The 13,415-nt window shown below is 40.5% G+C and overlaps 1 protein-coding gene across 1 annotated transcript in view; it reads right to left on the minus strand.

Annotated features, from left to right (window-relative positions):
• rps6ka2 (ribosomal protein S6 kinase, polypeptide 2) overlaps positions 1-13,415 on the minus strand; it is a 42,578-nt gene that overhangs the window by 8,246 nt on the left and 20,917 nt on the right. Inside the window, exons 6-13 of the mRNA XM_018749344.1 lie at positions 11,820-11,926; positions 10,013-10,050; positions 9,779-9,921; positions 7,349-7,419; positions 7,145-7,233; positions 5,141-5,205; positions 4,480-4,582; positions 2,505-2,653 (exon numbers count right to left, since the gene is read on the minus strand). Of these exons, the coding sequence (XP_018604860.1) occupies positions 2,505-2,653; positions 4,480-4,582; positions 5,141-5,205; positions 7,145-7,233; positions 7,349-7,419; positions 9,779-9,921; positions 10,013-10,050; positions 11,820-11,926 (765 nt within the window). The remainder of the gene's footprint in view (positions 1-2,504; positions 2,654-4,479; positions 4,583-5,140; positions 5,206-7,144; positions 7,234-7,348; positions 7,420-9,778; positions 9,922-10,012; positions 10,051-11,819; positions 11,927-13,415) is intronic.

Consider the following 13,415-nt stretch of genomic DNA (forward strand, 5'->3'; position numbering starts at 1 on the left):
CTAATTAGTGTTTGCTGTTGATAGATATTCTGATTCGTTATAATTTGTGCGCTCAAACGTATTAATTAGGGTTACTTGAGTATTCGGGCTCTTTTGTCCAGTATGGGGAAATAAGCAGCACCGGAGCACTGGAACACCGCGGCGCCTCGAAACATCTTCTCGGTGGCCTGAATTTCTGGGAAGGACCGACGGCGGTCCATAGGCCCGCTGGCCAATCAATAGGGTGCCGCCCGCCAGCTGCTACATCAATGGAGTTCCAATCAGAAGCGAGAAGCTGGAAACCCTCATGGAACTACAACCACAAGTTATGCAACCAGGTTATTTTTTGACGTGGAAGCACATGGGCCTTCGGAAAGTTTGGCTCAGGTAACCAAGCATCTGCGGCTCTGAAAAAAGCGTCGCAACGTGGTTTTCTCTGCAAATGAAAGCCTTGCTTGCTCTTACAAAAAGGCTACAGATGCTCATGTGATGGGATCTTAGAAGGAGTGAAAAGCAAGCACTCATCTATAGGTCTGAGAGGAGCGCTCCATTCGGCGGACTGGTTCAAGCTCCAGAATTTACCAAACCCTACCTCATTAGCTTATCCATCCTTTTCTTGTTTTATTTCCCTTTTTTAATCACTCTGGATGTTGTCATCTCAGAAGGTGGGTAATTAAAGGCATAATCTCATCAACAGCATGCGCCCGAGATGAGAAGGGTGCAAATTCTAAATATAGATGCAAAAATGACGTGAACCTTAGCAGAATAAATGATCTTTGCAAGACAGGTATTTTATCATTCGAATGATAAGTCTCGAGACAATCTTGGTGATTATCTTCATCCCTGAAATGTGTTGCGCTGAAGTTAAAACACCACATTGCTGTCACCTTACGTTAGAGGAAAAATCCTGCAATAAAAGGATTGAAATTACATAATGAATTTGAACTTTATAAGTGCCACTGCATTTTTGCTAATTTAATTTACACTCAGTTTACCAAATAGTTAATGGAACTTTTATTCAGCACATTTGCGAAAGTGAAAGAAATGCTGCCCATTTTCATTCTAATCATACATTCTGAGTGGTCCTGTTCATGCACTTTATGTAATTTCAATAACTGTGGATTAATTCTGTTTTACATGTGTATTTTACGAGAGGACTTTCCATGGCCGGTGCCTCTTTCCGCGGTCAATATGTGTGTGGAAAGCTCTAATCAGACACTGACCGTGCTGGGAAGAGTCCCAAAGTGACACTGCCAAATCCCCACTTAACCCGCATATGTCAGCAGTGCATTGTAATTTCATGAGTGTCTTTTTCTGTGTGTGTGCGTGTGTGTGTACTTTTGTCTCCACAGATCCAATTAGAAGAAGCTTGGCCCTGGGAGTGTGTTCCCATCCCGACAGCTTCCCCGTCGCCTAGGTTACTGTTATTACTCTTAGCACCACTCAGTTAATGTTCAGACACGCCTGAACTGCACAGTCCCCTTTGGAGCAGATTAACTCAAGTTGCTTTGAGGACTAAGCAGAAGGGTGGGGGTGTCCCCAGGAACGTTTAATATTTGACGGAGAAAATTTTGACCCCCTGGAGACGACGGTAGGTTGCGCAGCAATGTAGTCTGTGCCGTCACAGAGCATTGTGGGTAAACACCAACCCATTAGAACAAAGCCTCCCAGTGGGGAACGAGATTAAGGAATTCTGAGCTACTCTAAGTAAGCCCCCCTTTGAGGGTACCTACAAACCATCAGCTGCAAAACTGCGTGGATCACAGACCAGCATTTTTACCAAAGCAGTCTGGGAGTGAAAATATGAAATTTTGAGATCTTTTTGCAACAAGGAGGAGGGTAGACCAGTCCCGATCTACAGTGGTTACCCATTCCCTTCCTCCGATATCCTCCTATATGCCTGCGGACATCTCACTTCTGTTTTCAATATAATGCAGTTAAATTCTGGAACTTTGATGCTCTTTTTTTTTTTCTGGGAATGTGAAAACATACAAACTCGCTGGAAAAACCTTGAGGAAAAAGTTTCATTTGTCCTCCCCTGTCTTCCCATTTAACCACAACTTAAATGATTTTTCTGATGACGTTATAGAACGTAGACTGACCATTCATACATCACTGGCTCAGCAAATGCATACTACGATCATGGTAAACAATTGAAGGCCCCACCACAAATACATGGATGGCCAAAACCACCGTTTGATTCACGTGACAGTAATTCTATCATGTCTGGACACCCTTCTGGGACTTCTTAGATAGAAGCCCTGTTATAGGCCTACATGATCACAGCTGTAAAATACTGCAACCTTTCTCCATTGCTTTATGTACTGTGTAGAGAGCCGCTTGCAATTTCTCAGTGTACCGTTTCTGTTCCTGTGTTGCCGTGACCCAGTGCTGCTCTAAATAAATAAATAAATACATAAATAAATAGGAACTCCTCCCCAAGAGCACAAGACATCACATCCACCCAGCACCCAACCTTGGGGAGAGTATCGTAAACGCGACACGGCGAGATTATCCACGCGCACCTGCACGATGGGGCTGACCCAGTTCTGGCGCGACTGCGACTCGGACTGAGGCTGAGAGTGCGGCTGCTCCTGGCCCAGGTTGGCCGCCACGAAGCTGAAGCCGCGGAAGAGCTGATGGGCGTTGGCGCTCGGCGGGACGCCCGGCGAATCTGGGGAGGCACCGAAAAAGAGAGAGAGGGACGAAGGGCGCGAGTCAGGGTGCAACTCAGGACATGCTGGCACAACCAGACATAAATTTAGGCCCCGACTGAAAATTCCACTCGAGCGAAATTGACAGGAGAGAAGGACGGCTCGCTGTACAGTGTCCCTGTGGCCGCGGGGCTTTTTTCTTACACTCGTAAAGATTCGTTTGTTAGTTCAAAACAGATTTCGTCACAAAGGCTATTTTTGGATCTGTCGGAAACGTGTGCTATCTGTCAAGTGCGCCGCATCAAGAGGACATCACCGCGCTGACATAAGAGGGTTAAACAAAACCGATCCTGAATAGCACTATGGCATGGAAACATATAGGTGTGTGACATATTTATACAAATAAAGTTGTTTGTTAATAATAACAAAAATTAGTTAGCAGTCCTAGAATTAGTATTAGTAATAATGATATTAATGCCAAATTATCATCACTCAGTAAGAAAAATAAGTAATTATTTATTAAATAATTAAAACAATTTGGTTCTGGCTCTGTTGTGGTAGAACGACCTCCCCCTCTCACTCAGGACTGCTGAATATTTGTCCACATTTAAAAAGGGTCTTAAAACTCATCTCTTCTGGACTCACTTCACCCATGATCTCTGAAGTTCACGTAAGGTATAACAGTTCATGCGCTATAACTTTAAGATCATGCCGGGATCAATCATTTACGTAGCTACTCCTGTAATGTAACGTAAATGTTTATATGTATCTCAGAAAAAAAAAAATAGTAGGAAGGTAATTAGGAATTGTTGATATTCTGGCAAAGTTTTATGCAGCTGCATTGGTGCATATGATGAAAATAACTAACTACTTAATCATACATCTACAGCTATGTCTCTTTCTCCTAATGTAACGCACAAATTGTATTTTCTATGAGATGTACGCCGCTTTGGAGAAAAGCGTCTGCTAAATGAATAAATGTGTGTGAGTGACAGAGAGAGTGTGTTCCACTGATGTATGGATGAGTGACCCAGTGCAAGTAGTGTATCTAGCAGTGTAAGTCATTGCAGTGAATAAGGTGTGTGGGCTGATAACACTACATAGAGTTAGTAGGTAAATGTAAATGTAAATACAAAAGCAGTGGGTTCAGCTAGTGCCCACTGTGTGGTCGGTCTGGGGTTGATGACAGATCCCAGGACACTATAGAGAGTTATTAAAAAGTACCGGATGTGTATTCACAACATAGTAATAATAGCAATAAACAGCCAGATTTCTGTTACTGTTTGTAGTGAATTGAAAACCTTGTGTTAAAGCAGCTGATGCACCGTAGAAAAAAATTTAAAAAAATTGTTAACCTGTACACGTTTTTTCTCCATCTGTGCATTTGTATAGTAAATAAAATGGCATCATTTTCATTTTGAACCATTAGTCCAACAAGAAATAGTCAAGAGACTCCCCCAGACACACATGCAAAACTTTATAAACTATAGCTATATAAAAAGGCTATATACATAATATCAAAAGAGGTAATTTCTATAACTGTTAGATACCACAAAAAGCAAGAAAATAACTTTCTTATGTAATGTAATTATACCTTAAACCCTATTTATCCCTAGATCTTACATTTCCCGTGTAATATTGCACACGCATTTATTTCAATTTTCACAAAGCTGTTTGTTCTACTGTTTTCAATCAGTGTTCCGTTTGAAAAGGAAACAAATTACGGTACACATAGTTCTGTCCAGACTGGCGTTTCGCTCTTACTTTAAATTTAGGGCTTCTAATTGTGCTCTTGCCCAGAACAAACCTCATATGAAGATTAAGAAGAGCTGAGGGAGTGACCCACCTGTAGGTGTCCGGGATGTGAACTCGGGATCGAAGTGGAAGGTATCTTCGGGTCGGCCCACCGCAGGCTTAAAGGGAGGTTTAATTTCTTTTCTGTACAATTTCTGTTTTTGAAAAAAATACATAAGAAGAGAACTACTTGACTTTCGAAGTTGCACTAGGAGTTACTACTGTACACTGAATGGAATAAGAACAGAACAGATAAAATTGTTCTATTGTGAAATAAAACAATATGCAATGTTGCAATGTAACACAGTAGATGAGAGTACAATACATTAGAACAAAGCAGAAGATCATTTGACATGGAGTATAGAACAGGATATACTTTTAAGGGAATAAATTTGCAACAGTTTGACTTTTACCTTTAATCTGTTGGTTCTCATTTCAGCTTGTAATAGTTTGATTATATTTAATACTAAGAGCTCTATCTAGTCCTTGAATGGTCTTTTTTTTTTAATTTTTGCTGAAGATCAGTATTTCATCCAGGATTGTAGTAATATAATTATTATTCCATTACCTTGTAATCAGCTTTTATTGTACCTAGCACTGCAAATCCTAGCACTGCAAATCACCTTAGACAAAAGCATAAGCCAGATAGACCGACTGACCAATTCAAGAATGGAAAGATAGACCGACCGCCAGACAAACGATATTGCACTTACATTCCAGTCTATTGTTGCAAAAAAATGGTGCCTCTTGATTTCTTCAACCCCATCAGGTCCTGCTCCTGTACGAGTATTTAATAAGAAAACCATAAGCCTACAATAGTGACCTAATATAGATATACCCTTGTATCCTGTCCAATATCTATATTATGTGTTTTGGAACGTAATCAGTATTATGAAGAAATTCCTGCTCTCTTCCAATCTGAGTTGAACTAGACCACACCAAACTACAGGCCCAAACGAAATTCCCATTTCTTCATCCTGGTTATGCAGATTAGAGCAACCGTTTCATGGTTTTTCTTTACTGGCCAAGAAACTGTAGCAACATCTATTGCTTCGCCCCCCGTGGGTACAGGCCACAGCCGGTCTCGCTCTGCAAGTTAATTGATGCGGAGCACTGCAGTGAAAGCCAAGGTGACAGATGCAGGAGACAATTTATTACAAACAAGTGCAGGCTCATCTCTTCAAGGAGAAAGGTCTTAGGTGGATCCACTGCTTCAGCATTTAGACATTGCACATCACACTTGGCTTGCAAAACACCGATGCCATTGCAATAGCTATACTCATCCTGTGCTGAAAGCTTATTTATGAAAAAATACTATTATCAAATACAGTGTGATATGTATATACACTCATCACTCACTTCCATGAAATGACACTGTTATACCCATTTCTACTGTGAGGGTACCAAATTACAATTATATCTTATGGGAAAAAATATAATTGATAGCCTGATGAAAAATGTGTCACCTAAAAATAATTAAAAATGCAAAATAAAAGCCTGCCCTAGACAGTGGTTATGCAGAACAGTGACAACACAATGTGTTTTATAATATTTACAAAAAACATTATTAATAGGTTGGCTTTTAATGCTATTTTTTGCTATAATTTCATTCAGTCACATCAATAACTGCTTGTTCAGTGCAATGTTACGCTGGTCCGGAATCTACCTCGGAAGTAAAGTGTGTGAAACATGGTACATGGTACACTAGATGGAGTCCTTTTGATAGTATGGCTCACAAATGTTAATGATATTAAGAAATATTTCCCAAGATTCCTGCCTCTATCACTTTGCAAAGAAATTGCAAGAGCTGTGTGGTGTTACTAACATATGTTTGATGCCAGATTATCATAATTTCATTGTAAGATTAAGGGTTTATTAATGCTCGTGTAAGGATGTAAGGGTATTAAAGCTGTTTATATGGCTGTAGTTTGTGTGTATGGCTACATATACAGAGCAATACAAAGCTGGTAGTGTAGTGTAGTGACTGATACTGCTGCCTTTGGACCCAAAGGCCACAGGTTCAGATTCTAGGTGCAGTACTCTTGAGGACAGTACTTAAAAAAATAGGTGACTTGCATAGAATAAGAAGTCAGTTTGCAGATGCTGAAACAAAACCCCAAACTCTATCTTAGAAGAGAACATCTTCAGATCAAACTGTATTGAAGAATCAAGGTGAAGCCTAGACAGCCCTCTTCACTACTGGAGCTCAATGGCCAACATGAAATATATATTTTTTATTAGAAGTAGACTTTTCATGCGTCACTGTAAGTGTGCCATGGCTTTTGAAAGGATCCATCTGTCAGCACTCCTTCCCTGGTTGACTCACAACTGAACCCTCCCAAAAAACATAAATTATGGATAAAGGTGTGATTCGATCAACGCTTTGACCTGCCCTCTTTGACAAATTACACACCCACTGTCAATAGTAGATTGTCTTTGAGGGAGATGCATGGTCTCTGAATAGTCAAGTAGACAAAGATCAATAGTTGCTTAGACATTAATACCTGTGGTATTACCTGCATGAAGAGAATAAATTGGGGTAAAGGCAAAAATAAATGGGGCAGACTGGGATAAATAATACATTCACAACTTACAAATGTGGAGTCTCAATTTACTGAATATGATAGATGAATATTATGTTTCATACGTCTTACATAATGCACAATGTTACATATCTTAGAGAAAAAGGTGAAGGTAAAACGGTGTACATTACATACCCAGTCTGTTGGCCGGATTTCTTTTAAAAAGTGCCCGTAGTAAACTTTGGACTTCTGGGCTTAAAAACTGAGGCATGCCAAGTTTAGCCCTGGTGTGAGACAGAGCAAAGAGAAAGAGAGAAAATGACTAATGCACAGCTGAGAACTTGTGACTAAGATTAAGGTCTTAGGTTGTGCTTCGCACTCAGCGATGCTCACACCTACTTCAGGATGAGTGCCATGGTCTCCTTTCGGTCTTTTCCCTGGAAGGGCAGCGATCCGGTCAGCATCTCAAACTGGAGCGAAGGATGGAAGCAGATGGCAGTTATCAGTCCGAAATTCCACAAAAAGCCTTGCCCAGACAGCAGGAGCTCATTTGAAAAACGGAATTAAAGTTCTTTCAGCATATTCACCAAGGACCGCATTATAAAGCAAACAGCTAAGTAACACGCAACAATAAATTCTAACAGATGCAAAAAGGCTCCTCTTATGTGTGTCTTTATGTAATGAATTTAATCAATATAGGAAAACAATTCAAGCACATTCAGGGTCTGAACGGATCCATGGAGACATGCCAGTGTTGAGCTGGACTAGGTAACATCTGAATGCCCATTTCTATCAATTTATATTTATCAAAAGGGCAGCTGGCAGTGTAATGGTTAAAGCTACTGCCTTTGGATCCACAGCTTGTAGATCTGAATCCCTCATCCAGCTGTAGTACCCTTGAGCAAGGTACTTACTCTAAATTGTCCCAATAAAGTTATCCCCCTGTATGAACGAGCAAATAGTTGTCAATAGCTTGCATTGTAAGTTACTCTGGAAAAAATTGTCTACTAAATATATAAATGCAATCAAATATGCCAGGCCATCCAAACTGGCTCCCACATATACTAAATTTAAATTTTGAACACCCACTCACTAACATTACGTGTGATTATTACATAAAAGCTATCTTTATTTACATATTTAGGTAGCCACTATCTTCCAAAGTAGCAGTAAATCAGGGCCTGTAGTGATTTATGCTAATTCTCATGGGTAAAACAGCAGATTGTCTGTTTGGATCTGAACCTCCCACAGGTCCAGTTCCTTAACCGTGAGACCACGTATCTTAGTTTTCGACAGCATTGTGTTTTGTTTGTTTCACTTCCGCTATTACAAATGCAAATTCGCTGTCGGCTGATTAGTTTGCCTTTTACTCCATGAAACTGCCGTAATCAGTGAAACTCCTCTGTACTTCATCGCTCAGTATTCAACTCAGCAGTTTCCTTATCAGCTTTTCCACTCTGTTCCTCATTAGATTTCCCTGGCATGGTAATTTGAACCTAGTGAAATGTGACAAAGAAAAAAATAAATCAAGTTGTTTTCTCTAATAACTGCATATACTAGAAAAAGGAGATGGCCAAAAAATACTGCTCAGTAAAATGGTCTATTTTTAATTCTAGCCAATTGATATTGGACAAGAGAGAAGGAAACCAACAATTAAAGATATCTATTTTCCATAAGAAAGCCCTCTGATGTTACATGGCAGAATATAATAATAATAATAATAATAATAATAATAATAATAATAATAATAATAATGAGAAGAAGACACAGGACTCAGTTACACTGCGTTGTGACAGTGAGGCCATTCTAATAACCTGGGGGGACATTTCTGTGGTTTAATCACTGATGCTCCAGTGTGATGGATGATGCCCAATTCGCTCACTGACAGTGGCACAGTGAGAACATGCCAGATGTGACTGAGCTTCACTCCAAATACCCAAATGTGAGACAATGAACAAGTGGTTTGTTTACCAATTCATGGCGGCTGAGGATGAGTGGATTAGTCAGCCTCTGGTCTAAAGGTCCGGCCTGGTTTAATTAGTGCTACCTTGGCTTCGAGTGGATTTGATGTAAGATTTTCCTTTTTTGTGTGAGGCAAAAGTGCTTGGCCACCAAGCTGGAGATGCTGTGTGTGTGTGTGTGTCAGTTATTCTGGAGCTCAAATGGTCTAATTAATACATTTGCTTGGAGTCACATCACAAACCACAGAAGAGATTGATTTGAGGTGGAAGTATCTCAGTCACCTCTAAATGTCAATTCTGGAAAACCTGAATAAAATATAAGTATTTAACTTAATGAGCAGCAGAGGGGTGAGTCGTTGCTGTAACGCACTCACAATATGCTTACATCTTAATAATCTGTTTAAAATTGTATTCAGAACACCTGGAATTATTCTATTCTTGATATGTATATTTCAGGTATTTATTATTACATTAGTTTTACATTTACTATGGGACAGTAAGTAACATACTGGTTACAGTTGCTACCTTGTGCTCGAAAGAGCCAGGTTTGATTTGCATCTCTTATTGCTGTACCCTTGAGCAAAGTACTTACCCTAAATACACAAACTAAAAAAAAGACCCCGCTAAATAAACGGGTAAAAGACTGTAAGTAGCATAAGGCTGTAATTCCTTTGGAGAAAGCTAGGATGAATGGAACTTTAAACGAGCATGAGAGAACAGTATCAATAGCTAAATTAATGAATAAATAAATTGCATTGGTTTTCCTAAGAACACCAGCTATGCCCCTCAGAACCTCACTCTGCACGTAAACTGAGTTCCCACAGTGCATTGCTATTAAATGTAAAGTGAAAGAGCAAAAGAGCCATACCATTAAAACCCCAAAGGACCACCAGTCGGCACTCTGCGTGTGCCCTCTCCTGTTCACCACTTCGGGGGCCATGTACTCTATCGTGCCGCAGAAGGAATATGCTCGCTTGTCGTGGTCGATCGCTTCTTTGCTCAGGCCAAAATCTGTAAGGGCAGAGGCCCAGCATCAGTGGAGCCGCACCCTCAGTCTGCTGAGCATCATGCGTGAGAACACAAGGGCTACGTCCTTTCTCACCTGTTATTTTGATGTGACCCTCCTCGTCTAGGAGTATGCTGTGGATGACAACAATCATATTAGACATAAGCTCTTGTGGGGGGATTATGAAAGATATTATTAGACTTTGGGGAACGGTGGACTAAATATATACATAACGACTTATAGTGACCACAGACGACTAAATATGACTATAATGACCACAGATGACTAAATATGTCTATAACGACCACAGATGACTAAACATGACTATAATGACCACAGATGACTAAATATGACTGTAACGACCACAGACGACTAAATATGACTAGAACGACCACAGATGACTAAATATGACTATAATGACCACAGATGACTAAATATGACTATAATGACCTCAGATGACTAAACAAATCTGGAACAAAGAATTTAAAAAGGAACATTACATTTGACTGTGATCTTGGATATGTAAATATTTAACATATAGATTCTCAGAGAGATTAAAAGATTTTTACCATTTTCCTGCATTTCTACATGTATTTGCTGAAAGACTCCCATGGTGCATTTCCAGAGGACAAAGGCAGAGCAGACCAGAGTGCATTTATTGTCCCCCTTGGACAAACGAACAGGTAGGTGTTGTGCTTTTGCAGCCCTCTGTTTGTCCTAATGAACGGAACGCTGTGATGAGCCTCTGTCCTTCACGTCCTGCCCCAGTCATTAATCGTCCTCGCTGTAGCGGCTTTAGAATAACTCACACCCTCGAGAGGCCGTCCGGGAGATAAATTAACCTACTACACTGAGGACACTCCCCTCCCACCGCCAAAACACCTTACGCAACACATCAATTTTTCCACTGAGAATCGAAACCAAGGAGCAGGAGGGACAAACATGCTGAATTCCTACAGCAGCTCTGTTTTACCAGCTCTCATAAATGTGGTGCTTGTCAGATATATGACATATATGCATGTGTACATGTATGCATGAATGAATAAACAAATGTTTGCATGCATCTATGCATAAATGTATTTATGTGTGAAATATTGTAGTCCTCATCACCACCGGAAGGGCATTTCTTTAACTAGGGTAAATAATTTTTTTTTAAATTTAGGGGAAATGTCGCCTGTGGAACATGTATCCCACATCTTTTCTTGTATGTAAGAAATGCATGCATGCATGCAGTTTTGGTCCAGCATTTGCATGCAGCATGAAGCTAGGTCCAGATTAAATCCATCAGCCCAGCGGATATTAAAGGATTGTATTGCATTGTGGTACAGGCACAATTCAATCTGTGGAGCGTTATGCATGTTAAGGCCTCGGTGCAGAAGAGGACCCGGACAGAAATAAATGCTTCTTCAGCAGCGCCCGTGAAGCGTACCAGCTGGCCACACGCTTTGTGGTTGGAGCGGAACCAGGCCTTGGTCCAGTGTTCTACGCGCATATGGATTTTTGCAGATACTGGCAGAAGATGAGAGCGATGAGAGTGACTCAGATCTACATGACAGGACCTTCGCAACAACACAGATGCTTATTTCTGAATCCAATCAATTGAACCAATATCTCTGAGAGCAATTTCAAAAGATGAAAAAGGCGTTTTGAAAATGTGCAAATCTAGAGGTGTCGCGCACAAATCTACGTACTGTTACTATCTGGCATGAATCACAGCAGTGTGATTTGATACTGATATATTTTGATAGGAAAAAAAAACCTTAACAAAACTGTTCGTCTTGTGATGGAACGTCCGGCCACCCTGCTCTGATTTTCTTGTTGGATTTGAGGAACCTCAGTTGTTAGAGGAAGGAACTGATCTGCGCACTTTTTACAAAAGACATGGTTAGATCGCAGTGCTCACTTCTCGGGTTTGAGATCTCTGTAGATGATGCCCAGGCTGTGGAGATGGTCTAGAGCCAAGGCAAGCTCAGCCAGGTAGAACTTCACATCCTCCTCTGTGAACATCACCTGGCATTGCAAATCAAAAGAGAACCGCTGTTAAAATTAAGCATTTAGATTTATATCAGCTAAGCTTGAAAGTAAAGAAAAGAGGATGACATCGGCAAATGTTTTATTGGCGAGATATTGCACTTAACATTCGTTCATTTAGATGCTGCTTTTCTCAAAAGCAACTTACAGGGCTAAGCTGCTTGTAATTACCCATTTATAGAGCTGAATCATTTTCACTGGACGAGCTTAAGGTAAGAACTTCGATCATAGTTGCTAAGAGGTGGGATTCAAACGCTGCTCCTTTAAAGGCAAGACTGCAGCTCTAACTTCTTTGCCACGTGCTGCCCTTTTATATAGAATTTCTTAAAACTACTACTTAAGACACTAGATAAATTGCTTTGTGAAAAGGTTCTCTTGGACTGGTGTAAGTGGAAGTGATATCATGCCATGTGAGTATATATAGCATATACAGGTCACGTCATTGACCACCAGCAATGAAATCTGAAAGTAACCCTTTCATCACATGACTCTTTCCTCCTCCGAGGAGTGAGACCAGGAACTCGGGCTCGAGTTTTTAAAGGAAACATCAAAAAGATAATGTTTTATAGCAGCTCAAGGGAAGAAGGCTCCCAGGGTTCGTCCGAGGAGCCGTATCATGTGTCTGCCGGTAGCGCGGAGGCTGTGGCCAGGGAGATGAATGCGTTCAGGGACCGCAAGCAATCGCCTCAATTCTAAGCCCACAACCATGTTTTTTCAGCATAGACCGAGCTGGACTCGCTCAGCGGTTCAGACAGGAGTGATATTCTAAGCAGGTGAGAAGAATGGAGTGAGAAAAACAAGTATGAGTCAGGCGCATAAGGGATTTAATCAGCGCTGATGATCCGGTAACATGTAACTCATTTGCAGAACCTTTAGGCATAATAAAATATTCATCCATTGTTCTGAGTCACTAAATCAGCCATATAAATTAAGGGAAACTAAAAATTCTTTATTAGCAGTATGGGCGGCAGGTAACTTAATGGTTAGTGCTATTGTCTCCGCTCAGAAGGCTCAGGTTGAAACCCCACCTCCTGCTCTAGTACCCTTTTAAGTTGCTTTGGAGAAATAAGTCAACTAAATTAATGTAAATAAGGTTGGTTTTATGGCAGATAAAATCAACATGATTAAGAAACTTAATGCAGGAAAACAATGATTCAGAGATGGTGAGAAAGAACAAAGTCAGTTTTATTTCTTTTCACAACAAATAGAGGACAGCTAGTAGACTTGTGGTTGGAGCTGCTTTCTTCAGGCCCAAAGGTTGCAGGTGGGAATCCCACCTTCATCTCTAGTGCCCTTGAGCAAGAGCCCAAGTTCGTCTTCCATTTTATTGTCAGTCAAAAAATATGCCTAATGCTAGAACATTATTATAACCAACAGTAAAATGGATGAGTGATTTTATTAATTTCTTAAAAATTATCTTTACTGAATTGTGCTAAAGCATACGCTGGCAAGGCTTGGCACTCATCTG

The sequence above is a fragment of the Scleropages formosus genome, chromosome 4, assembly GCF_900964775.1.
Source record: "Scleropages formosus chromosome 4, fSclFor1.1, whole genome shotgun sequence".
Classification (NCBI taxonomy): domain Eukaryota; kingdom Metazoa; phylum Chordata; class Actinopteri; order Osteoglossiformes; family Osteoglossidae; genus Scleropages; species Scleropages formosus.